We start from the raw sequence: 19,034 nt of genomic DNA, 5'->3' as shown, positions 1-19,034 counted from the left end.
AAATATTGGCTTGAAAACATTTGAGGAAGAAAATTAAGAAGATGACTAGGCTTGTGTCATGTTTTTATAGACTTTTAAACCTTGAAATACTTTTCCTACTCTGAAATGTTGTGCCATGCTTCTTATTTCTTATCCTTTTCACTCTTTCCAGGACCTTGAGAATTTCTCCCCTGACAGTGGATCTTCCTTCCTCTGTACTTTTGCAGCTACATGGACTTTACTCTCCTTTTCCTTTTAATTTGGATAGTTAGCAGACTTGGCTTAATTAGGTCTCTGACAAGGCTTTCTTTAAACTTTTTTTTTAATACTGCTTTTTTTTTTGAGATAATGCTGTTGTTAATTTTCCCCTATCCTCCATAATTAAAAAAAATTTATTCTCTTTTGTTTTTATATCATCTTCATTTTCAAATAGATGCCTCTCTATTCACTTGCCCAACGAGCTCTCCCTTGTAACAAGCCGAAGGAGGGGTAGTATAGAGAAATCCAGCAAAAGCAAACCACTCAGCAACCAAGTTTAGCGATATGTGCCAGGGGTTCTTAAACAGTTTTGTGTCATGGATCCCTTTGGCAGTTTACTGAAGTCTCTGGACTCCTTCTCAGAAGGATATTTTTCTGTACAGAATTACGAAAGAAACCAATTACAGTTAAATACATTTATCAAAATATTTAATAAAAAAGTTCATAGATCCTAAATTAAGAATCCATGGTATATGAAATGTTCTACCATCCAAGTTCTGTACCTCTGCAAAGAAAGGAAAGGAGCTCAATTTCTTACCTCTTTTCCAGGGCATATTTGGTAATCATAGTCACCTAGAACTCAGTTCTGTTTTTTGTTTTTGTTTTTTTTTTTAATTTTCATTTATATTGTTGTCATTTTTGTTGTTTTCCTGTTTCTGATTATTTCACACTGCATTGTGTGAAATTGGTTCATTGGTTCCTTTTAGTCTTCTCATGCATCTTTGAATTATTTCCATTAATCATTTCTTAGAGTGTTGAAATATTCTGTTGCATTCATGTATACATACCAGGATTTGTTACCCAGTAGGTAGGCATCTACTTTGTTTCTAGTACTTTACTATTTAAAAGTGCTTTTCAAAATATTTGTAGCAGGGGGGAGGGCAGCTAGGTGGCACAGTGGACAGAACACTGGCCCTGGATTCAGGAGGACTTGAATTCAGATCCAGCCTCAGACACGTAACACTTACTAGCTGTGTGACCCAGGGCAAGTCACTTAACCCCGTTGCCTAGCAAATGTGTGTGTGTGTGTGTGTGTGTGTGTGTGTGTGGGAAAGTTAGGTGGCTCAGAGAATAGAATACAGACCCTGAAGTCAGGAGGACCTGAGTTCAAATCGGGCCTCAGACCAAACACTTGACACTTACTAGCTGTGTGACCCTGGGCAAGTCGCTTAACCCCAATTGCCTAACCAAAAAAAAAAATGTGCCATGTGAGGCCTTTCTGCATTTGACCTCCTTCTAGTATATACAGGCAGTCTTCTCCATAAGATTTTATAAACAAGGGGATCTCACACTTGATAACTGAAGTAGTTTTCCTTTTCTCCTCATGAGAGAAGTTTGTTCACACAGTTCTTCTGTGGAATTTTGATAACCAGTAATCCTTTCTTTGTTAATTTTCCCTTTTTTCAGCATCAACTTATTTAAATTGATCAAAATGTAGTTTCCAATACACATCAGCCCTTTTTTTTTTTTAACTTTTTTCTTCTAATTTGGTGTTAATTTTGACTGTTGCTCCTTCAACAAGTAATTCTAGGAATGACTCTCACATCATTAGTCATTTCCTATGTTTAACACGTATATAATCAAGTTCATTTTTTCTGATGTTATCTGGTAATCATTGTAGCCTGTGCATGCCTAGTTTGACCTGTCCAACCAAACAGTATCCTCCCGTAAGCATGAGACCCAAAAAAATAATGGAAAAGATCTATAAAAAAAATTTTATAGTAAACTCTTTCCCCCATCAAGTTTAGTGGGGCTGCCACATTTGGACTCTAATATTACATTTCCAGATGTGCTGCTTCTGAATATAGATTTCTTCAGGCACTAAAGAAAATGGATGAGAAAAACACCTGCATTAGACCAAGTGCACACTGAGGCTGCTGAATGTACTGAAATTGAGAAATTAGTTCTCAAAGTATACAAAAGAAGAAAGGACACCAAAGAAATGAAGGAGAGAAAGTCTTGGACTTTATTATTACCAAAAAAAACTGACCTAGAAGATATCAGTACCATCTCACTTATATGCCTGTTTTCCCATCTAAACAAAATGTAAGCATTTGATTTTGTGTAGAGCAATAAGCTATTTTAGGCTGTCTTCCAGCAAATTATAATCCCATGCATATGTCAGAATCTTGAAACGGCAGAACAGCAATAACTTGGTTTCACTCTTTGATTATTTATATCAAGCAAACATAAAACAAGGAAATGTATACTTCCCAAAGGTATTTGCCCCTGCTGTGGAGTAGATCCAACGTAGACCCAAGGTGAAGAATTCCTTAGAGATGGTAAGACTTTCCAAGTACTCCTATTTGTTGGATGGTACTTTGCAATTAGCTTCAAATCCATGATTTGCAGAGATCTGTTATCATTTGTAAGAGTTTGACATACATATCTGCCCAGAAAAAAAATAAGTAGATGAAGAGTGCCTATTGTCCAGACTATGGTATACTGTTGAATGAATAAATGAACAAAAGAAGCACATAAGTGCTTATTTTACACAAAACACTGTGCTAAGCACTGGAGATACAATTAGAAAAATAAGATAGTCCCTGTTGTCAAGGAACACACATTCTAATGAGGGTTACAACACATATGACAGTCTGCAGTCTAGAGGTCACCTGTTAGTTCATGTCTTTTGGACAGGCATTGCAATTAGACACTAGTCCTAAAGTTAAACTGAAAAAGAAAGACAGGCTACATTTCCTTCTTGGAAACTGCACAATACTTTTAATGATCCCAACCTCACTAAAACAAAAACCTGTCTTTTTAACACCAGTATTCTTCCAGTGACGTGTATGACTACATGTCTTGGAGTATTGCGTTCTCAGAAGAATTAAAGTTGAGGATCACCCAAAGGGCATTGGAGAGAGACATGCTTTGTCTGAGCAGACTGCAGCATTGCAAAGTAAGAATTACACAGATATGGTATAAAGAATAGTACAAGAGAAATGTGGGCCTATCTCATAGCAAAAGGGAGGAAGAACCTATGGCCAGCTTACATGTTCCATTGATGTCTACACAGTGTTAAGAAATAATAGAAGTATCTACCCCCAACAGATTGTTTTGACCCTTGTGGTGAACTGGTGAATAGTAGAGGGATAGACAAACGTGGATGGGTTGCAGTCAGCGCAAAGAATAGCTACTATTTTGAGCTTACAGATATATTAGAGTGATTGGACAGTTATCTGAGAAACCTTAACTCTAATATAATAGGTGCCACTGTATAACACTTGGTGTGTTTTACCGTGTACCCTGAAAATTGCTTTCTTCATATTTTTGAATACTGTGAAACTGTGGGAAAAGCCAATTTTCTTCTGTTAGGACAGGCTCCATGCAGACCAGGCACTGACTTTCTTCTAAGTCAAGCATTTCTTTGTCACTTCTGAAAACTCTAATTCTCATAGCAAATAACCTTTATTTTGTGGAATCATTAAAAATAATGGCCACCATAGAGCACTCTTGCTTTGTATGTGGAGATAGAGTCAGAAGATGCACAAGCTCCCTGAGGACAGGGAACATGGCTGATTCCTTCTCCCAGAGTCTAGCACTGATCTCTGCCTGTTGTGAGAACTTCCTCTTGTACCTGTCGTGTGACATTGAGCAAGTCACTTAATCTTTCTGATCATCGCTTTCCTAATACTTCTCTGACAAGGTTGTTGGGAAGAAAGTCATTTCTAAACTGTGAAATACCTAAAATGCCATTTTTGATCATACTGCTTTAGTACTTCAAAATCCACAGGGTCACACCAGGATGATAGATAATCTCTCTTACCAGTGCAGTTCCTAAGCCCTCTACCCCTCAAATGGACCCAGCACATAGGGGTAATTACAAAACTACGAAATCGAACTTCCATGGAGAAAAGGAATCAATTATGAGGGTTAGCATAACTTGACCATGTAAACAGCTGTTTAAGAAAGCACTAAGCAACACGTGTAATCAGTCTACATGCACTGATGTCAGGGTGTCCATAAACTTAGGTGGGGAAACAATTAGCATGCCCTTCAGTTAGTAATTTAGGCAATGAAATATTCTTCAGAGAAGAGGGTCCATAGGCTTCACCAGACTTGCAAAGGAGTTCATGACCCATAAAAAATTAAAAGCACTGCCTTAATGGTATAGATTCATTCTCACATTTCAATCTGGTGTGCCTCTTGTCTGTATTCTGCCATAAAAAATTAACCCAGTGAGCTGGAAGCCTTCCTCCTGTAGGTCTTATACCATGACAGTGGCATCATTAACAGTTCTTGGGTTGTCCATCTCATATTTCTTGTTCTTGCTACATTACCAGGGCCAACTACTATCCTTTTGCAATGAATACTATGAATGTTTTAAATATTTTTTAACTCTTGAGGCCTTTGTACTATGCTTTATACTATGTACCCAGTAGCTTCTATAATCTTTTATTATCTCCCTAACTAATCAACTAACATGTAAAGTATCTATTATGTGCTAGGCACTGTGTTAACCACTGGGGATAGAAAGAAAGGCAAAAACTAGTCTCAACACTTAGGCTTGAAAAACTCACATTTTCTTTTCACAATTTCAAATACTATTTGAATGTATTTTGTGCGTGCTTAGATAATGTGATTTAATTTCAAAAGCTTTTACCTTCAAGTATTTCATAGTAATTAGATTTGATCTACGTAATATCATAATGATATTCAGGTGTTTCCTTCATGATATATTCAGGTAATTCTACAGCACTGTTCTTAGACATGTGTAAAATGTGCAAAACATTTAGTATGTGAATTGCTATGAAGGATACAAAGATGATAATATGTCTTCCCTTAGGAAGCTTCCAATCTAGTTTGGGAAATCAGACATAAAAATGTGAAAAGTTAAATAAAAACAGGATCTAAATAACTGTTCAAACTAGTAATAGAGGAGGATATCATAATGCAGCAGGGAATTCAAGGCACACTTTACCTTTACAAATTATTATTTGAACTAACCCTAATTCTCATACACAATTGTAAATAAAGTACTTGATAAAATAATATAAAGTACTTAACATCTGAGGAGAGAAAGCAGTGATTTAAATTTGTTACAGAAGTGAAATCCTCTTACAGGGAACTCCAGAGGGCATTCCAGTGTGTTATTGTTCATTTTGTTTTTACTTCAGTGGAATATGACTGCGATGTGTACATTGCTTTGAAATAACATTCCTGATCTTCAGTAGGCTGATCCCAGGCTTTCTTTGTCTGAGGTTGGTAGTGAAAAAGTCATTTCTAACATAGGGGAAGTGAGGTAATGTCTTGCATACCTTTATCTTCATCTCTTTCCATCACCATTCCTTTCTTTGTTTGTTTTCCTAGATCTTTGTGTATATGATAGTGTGTTGAGGTATGTAGTTTGGGGCATGGAGTGGTATGGAGTAGTATGAAGGGAGTTTGAAGATAACTGTGGAACCAAAAAAAATTAGGAAAAACTTGCTTCCCCTTTTCCTTGCCTCCAGGTTTACTTTCCATGGTGAATTCAAAAAGGAAGAGCATTCACTGGAACAACATATAACCAGTTTCGTAGGACCATAGAATTTAGTCCTTCACATAGATTATTATCCATAAGGACAAAGAAAGCAATTTTTGTATGGGATCATCCATTCCAAAAATCATTTCAACAAAACCCTGTTATGGAAATGCCTTCATTATATAGAAGCCTAATTCAGTTCACTGTATTTTGGTTTATCTTTTGTATTTTAACTTTTAACACCTGTTACTTGGTTCCTAGGACTGCTTCTATTCTGATCCCCACTCCAATAGCTTTAGAGTAGATGAATGCTAACTTTAATTATTTAATCATTGAGCAGCATATTTGAATGGTGGTAAGTTTCCCATCCAACACATTGATGTTGTTATGTCTGAGTACCAACATCTGAGATACAGAATCTTTGTAACTTCTCTTGCCTTGTAGACTAGTAGCAAGAAAAGAATACTTGGATTAACAGTATAGCTAAATGGATACTTCATGATGCAGGCAGAGGATTTCTATCTTTCCTTCAGAGTTGAACCTTATTAGGTTCCTCTATTCTGGATTCATCTTTGCAGATTTTAAATATTATAAATATTATTTTAAATATAATTTTCTTTGTAATTTGGGACATTTTACCTAATGGCTCTGTGCCACCTGTATTTCCACTGCTCTATTTCCTCTATTTTAGACTTACCTTTCACATTTGCAGTGGAGAAAATGCCCAGAAAAATAATTAGATAACACTTGATAAAATGCAAACTCTTCTCTCTTAGCTTATGATAAATGAGAAACTGTGGCAACGAATATGGATTTTCTTCCTAGTTAGAAACAGAACTTTAAGTTTTTGTTTACTTTCTGTTCTACTATTTCAGAAGATCTGCATCTTCTCAAAGCTTAGCTCAGCCTTTCCTTCCAGAAAGAACATTTCAGCAATCAGGGACGTTTCTTTTCTGTGCTACTTCAGTTAATCCTTAATCAAACATTGAGCACAACGACAGTTTGCACTAAATGTCATTAGACAATCCATAGCCTGTGTGGCAGTGGTCCTATGTGAAGTCTAGGACTCTTTTTTTTTTTTCCTGTAAAACTGAACTGGACCCAGTATCTGAGGGTGGAGATTTATAGCTTTAGTCACTAACCTTTGGTGGGGAAAGTTACAAAGTGTTTCAAATAAAACATTTAACTTTTTACAAGGTATTGAACAATAGACTTTAAATTGCTGGCATTTAGAAGAGAGAGTTTAAGAAAATGCCACCGCTTAATGAACTGTCTTAATTAAATGCTTTTGTTTTATGACAACATTTGACATAGATATGTAATGTTCTACGTAATGAATTTAAATTTAAAGCAGTATTTAATCCCTCATATCGTTACAGGTTACCAGGTTATGCCCAGCCAGCAACAGCAAAACTACCAAGGGATAGTTGCAGTTCAACCATCCCAAAATCAAAATCTAGTCAGTGGCCAACAAAACAATATTGGAAATCAAATTCAAGGTGTGATTGTCCCATACCCTTCGGTGCCATCTTATCAGGTATGTTACTTATCTTAATTAGTTATGCTTTTGGATAAGTAGATAAGTAAATTTAAATGCAAAAATAAAACCAAACAATATTTAAATACAGTTGCAACACTTGTAAAGTCAAAGCCAAGAGTCATTTTTCTGTCTTCTTTGGACAAAAGGAAGTCTTTTTAACTATAGGAGTCCTATGGTCTTTTTTTTTTTTTTTTTAAAGAACTACCAACGAAAATTGAGACAGAGAGTGAGTATATCACTAGTAGCATATAGTAGTATAATAAGACTTCCCTAACCTGGGCATCTCTAAATATAGCCTGACTTCACGTTAACTTTTTTGACTGCCATATAATACTGTGGATTCATATTGATCTTGTAGTGTACTAGAATTCTTACCTTTTTTTCAAATGAACTGTCTGGCCACACCTCCCTATCTTATACGCTTGAAGTTTTTTATTTGTTTGTTTATTTGTTTAGCAAAAGTATCACCGCAGCATGGTACTGTGGAAAGAGTACTAGATATGTTGTCAGAAGGTCTGGGTTCAATTCCTAGCTTTTCATCCTACTGTGGTACCTCTAAGTCACTGAACCTCTCTGGGTCTTAATTTTCTCATCTGTAAAGTGAAGGGATTAAAATAATAAATTCACTTAGAGGAACACAAGTTCTATAATATTAATGAAAATAATGGGAAAAAATTAAGAATAAAAGACAAATAGCACTTCCAAACGATTTGATACTGGTTAAAAAAAAAAAAGAAAAGTAGGTCATTGGAACAGACTTGACAAGGAAGAATCAGAAATAAGAGAATTTTAAAACCCGGTGTGTGATAAAGCCAAAAACATATTACCTAGGAAAGAACTTTCTATTTGATAAAAATTACTGGGATAACTAGAAAGAAATCTGGCAGAAATTGGATTTAGATCAACATTTTACACTATATATGACAATACACTCAAAATGGAATATGTGTCCTATGAAGCATGCTACTTACCTTCTGGCAGAGAGGTGATAAAGTCAGGATACAGGATGAGACACATATTTTTTGGACATGGCCAATGTGAGAATTTATTTTACTTGACAATGAAAGTCTAGTGATAGTATTTTCTATATTTTAGTAATAGAAATGGAAGGATATCATGAAATGAGGCTACTGTAGCAGTTCTTTAAAAAAAAAAAAGACTAACATTCCTATAGCTAAAAAGACTTTTCCCTTTATCCAATGAAGACAGAACAGTGACTCTTAGCTTTGACTTTACAAATGATGCTGCTCTATTTATAAATAATATTTGGCTTTACTTGACTATATGACAAGGTTTTGGTTTTTGTTTTCTCCAATGGGTGGGCAAGGTGGGGAGGAGAGAAAATGAATTTTTGACAATTGAATAAATTAATTTTTAAAAAAAAATTAAAGGTCATGTCATTTAAAAATTAGAAGAGAACCAGATCAGGTACCTTTCACAGTTGTGCCTAGGGGATGAATTCTTAACTGAGCAAGAGATAAGAGCAATTACAGAAGACAACCTAGATGATCTGGATTATATGAAACTGAAAAACTTTTGCATGAATAAAATCAGTACATTGAGTATAAAAAGGGAAGCATCTAAAGCAAAAAAAAAAACAAAAAACGCCCATGTATCATATATCTCTGATAAGGTTCTGATATCCAAAATAGATAGGCAACTATCAGAGCTATTCCCCAGCCAAAAGATGAATAAGCAGCTCTCCAAAAAATAGAATTACAGGTTATTAATGACTATAAAAGAGTGGACCAAGTCACTAATTTTAAGGGAAATATAAATCAAGACAATTGTGAGCAAAATTGAAGGAGATGATAAAGTATGGGAGTAATTAGTGTTGACGGGCTTGTAGAAAGACAGACATATGATAAGACTTGGTTAAACTGTGAATTAGTCCAACCATTTTGGAAAACAGTTTAAAATTATCCTAAGAAAAGGAGAGGTCTGTACTCTTTAACCTAGGGATTCTACTTCTAGGCATTTACTTCAAAGAGGTCAATGATAAAAAGAAAGGCAAATTATATACCAAAATATCTTCACTAATATCTTTCATAGTAGCAAGGAACTGGATGGATTGGGGAATGTCTGAACAAGCCATAGTATATGATGTAAAAGAATTTTCCTGCAGTATAAGAGACAATGAATATGTAGATTATATTCATCATAATATAATAAGCTAGGAATTGAACAAAGACGGCTTCTAAGAAGTTGTAATTCCTTAACTGTCTTAAAGGAAATTATGGAGTTGGTTCAGAATTGGGAATTTGGAAGGGCATTCCCAGCAAAAATAATAGCATAAGCAAATTACAGTTCTGATAATGAGCGGTTAGCAAGGGGACTATTTTGTCTCACAGGGACTATATTGAAACCCATCCAAAAGTTAATTGTAAAGAAATAGAATTTTTATTCTGTCCGTGAACCTTTTAAATATTCCAACATATTTTTCACCTGTAAGAAATATGTACTGTGTAATCACAGGAACATTAAAAAATTGGAATAAAGGAATGAAACAGATAAAGTCAGTGACCTTCATTAGGCGTTTGAGCACTGAGACTTGTAGTTCTTAAAAATAAAGCCAACAAAGGTTACTTTGAGGTATAAAGAACAAGTGTCCCTTGCCTCTTTCTATCCCACCTTCCCTACCTCCCTGCCTTTTTTTCTTTCCTTCCTTCCATTCTTTCTTCTTTTCCCTCACACAGCTACAGTCCCTATTGCTCTCCACCAATCATCTCCCAGTCTAGGTTTCGGCCAATGAATGCTCCTCAGTCTCCTTAACTTACCACCTAATCCAGGGAAGAGAAAAAAAAAAACCTCAGATGAGCAAATGGTAGCTCATAGAAACCACGCAGCTATGCCACTTTATGTTTTCGGCCACTAAATTTGACAGCAAATTTAGAAAATGGAACTTTGAGCTGAGAAGTTATTTTTTTTAATTGCCTTCCCCTAGTAGATTGTATTCCATTCTTCTTGAGCACAGTGAAATGCCTTTCTCAGTAGTTTGTTTTTCCTGTACTTTAAGCTACAAATTTATTTTAATCATGTGAATCATTTAGCTGTCTTTCATTTTGCTTAGATCATCTTTGCATAAATATTAAATCTGATGCAATCAAAAGTGCCACCTAAATATATTAAATTACTTTCGTTCTTGAAAGATTAGATTATGTTATATTATGTAGAACAGAAAATCAGCCCAATAATTTTGTTTTGGATAATTTATCTAGTGGTGATGTAATTAAGAAATTCCAGTGCAGTTGGGAAGGATTAGTTCTATTTCAGAAACATATCATATGAAAAAAGCTAGCTGACAAGGTTGAACTATTAAAATGATGAGACTTCTGAACATAAGATCAAGTTTAGAGAGGCCTTAATAACACTTGTTTCCATTTGCAAAAAATAAGAATCCAACCTCTTTTATTGCATATTGCCAAATAATCCACCACGGTCTATTAAATTTAGTAATTCCTTTTTGAGTGATTACTGTGTGCTAGGCATTGTACTCAGTGCTACAAGAAATTCAAACAAAAGTAAGGCACAGCCCCTGCACTCTAGGAATTTAGAAGCCAAAATTGTCTATTTTTTTGAGAGGTGTACTTTTTAATATGCCAATAAAGAAAAGGACCAGTGAGTAAGCAAGGCTAAAGAAATTTTACTTCATTTTTTCTGGAGAAAATTATGTCATTGTCCTGAAGTCCGAACTTGCCTAAATTAATAAACTTATTATTGGAAGGTAAGTGCAGCTCAAATCCATTTATTAAGAAATTTGGTGCATCCAAAGTTTTGTTAAAGAATTTTCTTAGTGCTAAACTTGAATCTAATAAAAAGAAAACAAAAGGTATGGGGCCTGCATTGTCATCTGGACCCTATTCTACCATCTTAAGTTGTATGTTTATTGTGTTGCTCCTGGGTATTTTTCGTATTGTTTTGTGTTTGGTTGGGTGATTTAGGAGTTTAGATGAGTCTTTTTATTGTTGTAGTTCATTTAAATTTTTAAGGAAAAGAAGAACCAAATGAGTTGAAGGATAAATTCCTTGGTGGTGATATAATGAAAGAATCTAGGTGACCCATGGTGCTGCTGCATATCTTCTCAGACATTTGGAAGTGGAAAGTAACAGAGCACGGCTTGTAAGAGGAAATTGTTTTCTTTCTTTCTTTTTCTAAAGTAAGAACTTCTTCTTTCCCCCACTAACTTTAGGTTTCACTGCCTCAAGGTTCCCAAGGAATGCCTCAGCAGACTTATCAGCAGCCTGTTATAATACCTAACCAATCTAATCAAGGACCTATGCCCACCACAGGAATGCCAGTTTACTATAGTGTCATCCCACCTGGTCAACAAAACAATTTAAGGTGAATAACTGAACTAAGTTCTTTTAGTTTCCTATGCATTGCCTTATCAGTATCAGCTGGATCTCTAATCTTATCAGTGTCCACTAATTTCAAGGTCAGTTTACTATTAGCACTTTCTCCCTTTTGTTCATTCTGTTTACATAGAATTAGAAAAATAATATATGCCAACAATTGCTCTGAAAGCAGATTGTATTGTCATCATCAAATTTTGTTGTATGGAAAAAGAGAAGGCTTCTTTGGCAAGCCTACTATATTAAAAATAGCAATTATACATTAGATCAGGAACTGTTCTTCCAAGGAATTGAAAACACATTACATGTTGTTTCATTTACTCCCATGACATTCCTATGAGTTTGCCAGAGGGGCAGCTGGCATTTTGTTCATTTATTTTACAGCTTGGGGAACTAAGACGTGATAGGTGATAAGAGTTGCTGTCGGGTCATAATGATTACAAATGGTTTATTTGTCTCCAGTGTGGTAGTAGAACCAGGATTGACATGCCTCTCTATTAGAATCTGTGTTAGAAATTGTTGTTTCAACATTGAAGGAATTCATCATCATTTCAACTGTTGTCAAAACTCCCTAGTGATACTCATAATGTTTTCTTTTATTTCTGACTTTACAGCAGCCTTAAGATTGGCATATGAATACAGAAAGCCAAACTAAAATTAAGGACAAGTTCTGGTTCTAATGATAATAATTCTTAAGTTTTACACTGTAGCGAAGCCTAACTCTTTTAAGCTATAAGCTATAACTCTTTAAGCTATGCCTACTACACAAAGAAAGTAGAACAGTACATCCATTTTTAAATTCTTATTTTCATTTAGATATCTTTTGTTTTTACATCATTCTATTTCCAAATTCATCCCTAGTGCAAGAGCCATCCCTTAAAACAAAGAATAATTTTTTTTAAAGGAAGCATTTTTTAAGGGCCTGCTATGAGCCAGGAACTCTGCTAAGTGCTTTATAAATATTATCTCATTTGATCCTCTTAACAAATATGGGAAATAGGTGCTATTACTATGCCCACTTTACAGTTGAGGAAACTAAGGCAGAGGTTAAGTGATCTACCCAGAGTCGCACAGCTAGTATGTATTCAAGGCTAGATTTTAACTTAGGTCATCCTGACCCCAGGCCCAGCAGTCTGTCCAGTGAGCCACCCAACTGCCTCTTAAAAAGGAATGGGGGGGAAATTAATTTAGCCAAACTAACAAATACAGCAACCAAATGTAGTATTATGAGCAATGTTTCACACCTAAAGTCTCCACTTCTGCAGAGATGGAGGGGAAGTACATTTTTTTTATCTCCTTCAGTGCCAGTTTTGGCTGTTATAATTATACAGTGTTCAGTTTGGGTTATTTTGTTGTTCTTTCCATTTCCATTGTTGTCGTTGTAAATATTGTTTCCTATTTCTGCTTACTTCACTTTGCATCAGTTCCTATATCTTCTTGTTTCTCTGAGCTATTTATATTCATAACTCCTTATCACACAGGAATATTCCTTTCCATTCATGTGCCACAATTGTTTAGCTACTCCCCAGTCACTGCTTCTGTATTCTTAAAATTCTACTAGTAGGGAGAAGATAATTTACACTTTGGACCATTCTGTCTTACTTGTATTAGTCCAGCATCTACAGTATCCCTGCTAAGTCTTCTAAATCATACGGGTTATAAAAGATTACACACCTACTGTGGAGGCAGATTGTAACCTGAAAGGAATAAAGGTGTAATGGAAAATGAATCATGAGCCAAAATAGAATTACTCTGTCCAGGTGAAGCTGAAGGGACAGCTGGAGCTGCCCAGGGTTTAGATGTGCAACTTGAATGTAGCTTTTGGGTGACACATCTGTAATTAGCTGTTTGTGTCTAACCATAGACTGCTAATTGCTAACTTTCTGATTCATTGGCATAGGTCTGTTTTATGAACACACTATAACAATACAAAAAGTGAAAAATGTATTTAAGAGCAAAAAGAAAACAAAAGAATGCGTGTGCTATCAGGACTTAGCAAGAACAACTCAGGTTACTCATTTAACGTGAAGGCATGCCAGTTACAGAATTAACAAAAGCATTGACTGCGTGAAGAAATATTTGTAATTTACTAACGACATCACAGAATATAATAGCCTTTTATACAGAAAGTTATTTTGGTTGCACTTATTGTTTAGCAGACAAATGTCCATATTACTAAACACTACTGTTAATTGAGAAATATCTAGCACATTATTGTTGTTCTGTCCTGTGCAACTCTTAATGGCCCCATTTGGGGTTTCCTTGGCAAAGATACTGGATTGGTTTGCCATTTCCTTCTCTAGCTCATTTTACAGATGAGGGAACTGAGGCAAACAGGGTTAAATGACTTGCCCATGGTCACACAGCTAGTAAGTGCCTGAGGCCTGATTTGAACTTAGGTCTTCCTAAATCCAGGCCCAGCACTTTATCCACTACCTGTCTCCAAGCTGCTGTGTCTGCCCCTCAGCTGTTTATAATTAACCATAGAAGTTAACTGATATTCAGATGTTAATATGGCTTATTTCCTTCTTTTATAAATGTAGGTTATATTCAGTAGTTTAAGTTATATAGTACATTACATAGATTTCTGAGAAAAATATTTATCACCGTTTGAAGAAACCCTAAGAGTTCTTTTACTCATTCCCATACCTGACCAGTTCAGTCTACAAACATAGTTAGTAGTCATCTTATGTTTGCTTGAAGAATTATAGTGCAAAGGAATACACGCCCACCATCGAAGGAAACCTATTCTTTTTTTAACTAGCACTTATTATTGGGAAATTTTTCCTTACATCAGGTTTAATTTTGCCTCTCTACAACCTGCACCCATTAAAATGTTCCTAAAATGAGAAAGGCATGTGGGTCACTCAGTGGCTGACTAATCCAGGTACTTTATTGTGATAGAAGCAACCTGGGGTCTTTTCTGTCATCATGGAATATTTTCTTCTTGAGATGTCTTGAAATCCCCGCGCGTCCTTAAAATTGTGTGGATTCAGCACAGATTTCTTTTGTATATATTTGGTCCAGCTTAGCTGCTCTTGTCTTCATCTTAAGTGTCACAGAGCATCTCTAGTACTTAATGTGGTAGCCTCCAAATGACGTGCTTCCACTATGGGCTGCAATGGAAATAGATCACTACAAAGAACATCACCAACTATCCTTTTTTCCTTTTTCATCTGTTTCTTATTTTCCTTTCAGTTTCAAGTTCTCATAGAAGGTTCTCATTTTTACAGATTTCATTTTCTCCTCAGGTGGTTTTTTGTTGTTTTTGTTAGTCCTTAAACCCATACTCTGATTTTGTTTTCTGTCATTCTCCTCCTGTAGAGGGTCTGGGTCCAGCACAGCATACAAATCTAGATTTCCATTTCCTATATTTCCTTTCTTTTTTCAAGCACCACTTTCTACACAAAGCCTTCCTGACTCCCACAACTGCTAGTGTCCTCTTTCCCATATGCCTTGTATTCAACTACCTTTATTTTACATTTATTATATATACACTAATATATGTCATTGTCCTTTTCCCACCTTGAAATGTAAGCTGTTTATAAGTAGAGATTGTTTCATTCTTTGAATTTGTTCCCCTTACTTATTGATTGAAGACTTTCAAAGATATATCCAGGAAGTTTAATTATATAATGTGACCTCATAGGAATGAGGAATCCTTTGGTTCACAGCCCTGTTACACCTCCCAGAGGCCACACAGACCTCTTATGCAGTCATTGTTTCTACCACCATTTTGTGTGCTAACTCCCCTTTATTGCTTAATAGTAATTGCATATCATTATTCATTATTACCTTTTTCCTCCTTCTAGTAAGGTGTGATCAACAGGTCAGGTCTAATAAACCAGCATTTATAAGCATTTGTGTGCAAGGCACAGTACTAAATGCTAAGGATACAAACAAAGGCAAAAACAGTCCCTGCCCTCCAGGAGTTTATATTCTTATGGAGGGAGACAATGTGTAAATAACTATATAGATAGAAGGTAGGTGAGAGACAATCTCACAGGGGAATCACTAGCATTAGGGAGAGCTCTAAAAAGCCTCTTGCAAAAGGTGGGATCTCATCTGAGCTAGGAAAGCCAGGTACATTGTAGAGACAAGGAGGACAGTTGGTGGAAAGGTGCAGATTCAAAAGATGGAGTGTCAGAACAGCAATCCAGCAGTACAGAGGGCACACAGAACCACAAGATGGCTATAGTGGCCTTGTATGATATAGCACGTGGAGGGGAAAAAAGTATAAGGAGGCTAGAAAGGTAGGAGGATCGAGGTTGTGAAGGGCTTCAAAAGCCAAAGGGACAATTTTGTATTTGTTCCTGGAAGCCACAAGGAGTCACTCAAGTTCCAATAAGGGAGGGCCATGGTTAGACATACATCATTTTGGAATCTGAGGAGAGAATGGTCTGCAAGAGGCAGATGCTAGAGACCAGCCAGAAGGCTACTGCAATAGTCCAGACATGAGGACATTAGGGCCTACCCCGGAGTGGTGCTGGTGAGTGGAGAAAAGAGAGACATTGTGAAAGTATAATCTACAGACCTTGGCAACAAATTAACTAGGACATTTGCAAGCCTGATTGACAGGGAATATGTTGGTCCCCTCAGCAGTAACTGGGAGATTTGGAAGATGGGATGGTTTGGGGGAAAGAAAATAAATACAGTTTTGGACATGTTGAAGTGTCTGTTAGTTTCCAGTTAACCAGTCTTGAGCCTTAGAATGTTTCCATATCCCTTGTCAAAATTAGATTAGGGAAATAATGAAAAACATAGCTCTCATCGTTTCCATTCAATCAATCACTAGCCCTTCTGTGAGACTTTGTGTCTTTGGACTTGAACTAGTTCTTACTCTGATCTTGATCATCCTATCCTTTAATCCCAAGGATGCTATAACAGTTTTGTATGGTGTTGATGCAGCTAGGTGGCACAGTGGATACAGTGCCTTGCCTGGAGTCAAGGAGACTCATCTTCCCAAGTTCAAATTCAACCTCAGACACTTACAGGCTTTGTGACCTTGGGCAAGTCACTTAACCTGTTTACCTCAGTCCCTCATCTGTAAAATGAGCTGGAGAAGGAAATGGCAAGCCACTCCAGTATCTTTGCCCAGAAAACCCCAAATCAGACACAACTGAAATGGTTGGACAACAATAACAACACGTTGAGGTAATAGAGTAGGACTGTAGGACTTGATCCACCTGGGAAGGGGGAGGGAGAAAGGAATAAACGTTTATATAGCATTTACTCTGTGCTGGGCACTTTATGTTTTTAGGGTAGCTAAGTGGCTCAGTGTTTAGAGCACTGGGCTTAGGGTCAGGAAGACCTCACTTCAAATCCAGCAGTCAGAAACAATTGAACAACAACAAGGCTTAAAGTCTTCCTCCATCTTCCTCTGGAATGTCTTGTAAATGACATTAGTATGTCATGTATGTATGCATCATAATACATCTTACATAATACATTCTTATCAAGAAATGAACAAATGAATGAAAGAAAGAAAAAGTACTTACTAAGCACTTACTGTGTGCAAAAATTCCATGTTAAATGATAGGGGTGTGAATAGAGAAAAAATAAAGGCCCTATTCTTAAGGCGCTCACAATATAATAGGGAGAAACAATACATGTAGTTTGGCTACCATGTGGCTGGAAAGAGCTGCTGTGGTGTCTCTTCAGGTCAGGTGGCTGAGCAGATAGTCTGAGTAGGTAATCAAGGCTGATTCTAGCATAAAGGGTATAAAGACACATCTAAGGTATCCCTTTGATTAATGATACTGTATCCTTTTCTGACATTGAACCATGTGACAATGGCAAAGGAGATAATAATATGTCATCTCTAGTCATTGCATAAAAATCACACAGTAAATGTACCAACAATTAAATTAATGTGCATAGATATATAAGAATAAATTCTTAGCATCTTTTGCCCCTTTTTCTACTGTTCTACTACTGTGACTGTGTGTTCTCAATATAATATAATCCCCTATAGGGCAGGAGCTGTTTAATTTTTTGTCACTGTAGGCACAATACCCAGCATGGTGCTATGCACAAACTAGATGCATATATGCATATGTGTGTTGAATTGAATTATGGAGGTAAAAGACCTAGATGAGAGCCATTTTGTGTTTATCCATTTCATGGGTTGCTGTGGATCCCTCCTACCCTCTGTCCACCAAAAAAAATTTTTCTTCGCTTTATAAGCCAACCAGCTAGGTAGTACAGTGGATAGAGTGCAGGGCCCGGAGTCCAGAAAACCTGAGATTTGAACTCAGATATTTATTAGCTATATGACGTTGGGCAAGTTATTTAACCTTTGTTGCCTTGGCTTCCTCATCTGTAAGATGTATATCTTACAGATGGATATTACCTACCTCCCAGGGTCATGAAGATCAAATGAGATATTTATAAAATGCTTGGCACAGTATCTGGACACATTAGGTGCTATATACATGCAATTGATGATGATCAGGGAGGAGGAAGAGGATGAAGAAGAAAAAGATGATGAGGACAGCAATTTCCATACTCCACACAAAACAGACATAAATAGAGATCAGAACAACTGGCATAGGTACTGAGAACCTTGGATCACCTCCATGCACCTTTGAGGTTTCAGAATAGTTAATTATCCACATATTGTTGCCCATGGTTTTTCTCAGTTTTATTTATAAATACAAAGGGTAATGTGGTACATTTGCTAAAGATGTCTCCAAAGTAAATAGCATAGTGCTATTAGAATGTTACCATTATTTGTAAAACCAGCAGAAGCATCATAGAATACTTAGACAATGTAAAAAAAAAATTAAACCACAGTTTTTAGTTTCATTTCTTCTCCTTTTTTAGCCTGATTTTCTGATTTTTTTATTCCTTATTTATATCTTTACTTATAGCACTTCATAGTGCCCATCATTCTGTCCCATTTCTTAGCACGGTGCCTGGTACATAGTAGGCACTTATTATTTATTGACTTTTTCTTTTAAACTCTTATCTTAAATAGTTGTTATTTCTCCTCATGCTGTTCCTTTCATGTCTTTTCTAATCTACCATTTGAAATAATTATTACAAAGCAAACTGTTTAATTGAATCATTTTCCCATGAGAAGTCCATTTTATTTCCATTGTTGCTCTATTGGAAGGAAAACTAGTTCTGAAAGAAATTTAGTCTAAAGTGGAAAGTGTTACCATCCAATACATTAATTTTTTAAAAAATTGTTTCATCTTCAGTTAGTTTTATGGAAGTGTAGTTTCATAGCCAGAAGTGCTTACTTGACAGTTATTTTAGGGGGTTTTTTAAATAGGCAAAATATCTGCTAAAAACATAGTACTAAAAGCTATGCCTTTTAAATAAAATTATTGTCAATCAGTGAGAATGCCAGTACTGGAAAGCTGCTGTGGTATAATAGAGAAAAATCTGGATTTGGCCCCTAAGACCCAAATTGCAATCCTGGATCTCTCACTTT

The 19,034-nt window shown here is 36.1% G+C and overlaps 1 protein-coding gene across 9 annotated transcripts in view; it reads left to right on the top strand.

Moving 5' to 3' along the window:
• The window catches only part of R3HDM1 (R3H domain containing 1), a 179,849-nt gene that overhangs the window by 143,656 nt on the left and 17,159 nt on the right, over positions 1 to 19,034 (top strand). For all 9 annotated transcript variants that reach the window (XM_027835578.1, XM_027835576.1, XM_027835575.1 and 6 more), the window contains 2 exons: positions 7,081 to 7,238; positions 11,431 to 11,582. In XM_027835578.1, the coding sequence (XP_027691379.1) occupies positions 7,081 to 7,238; positions 11,431 to 11,582 (310 nt within the window). The remainder of the gene's footprint in view (positions 1 to 7,080; positions 7,239 to 11,430; positions 11,583 to 19,034) is intronic.

Source organism: Vombatus ursinus, unplaced genomic scaffold (assembly GCF_900497805.2).
Source record: "Vombatus ursinus unplaced genomic scaffold, bare-nosed wombat genome assembly UNPS02014816.1, whole genome shotgun sequence".
NCBI classification, from domain to species: domain Eukaryota; kingdom Metazoa; phylum Chordata; class Mammalia; order Diprotodontia; family Vombatidae; genus Vombatus; species Vombatus ursinus.
Note: the sequence above shows the minus strand (reverse complement) of the source record. Positions and strands in the feature narration are given on the sequence as shown.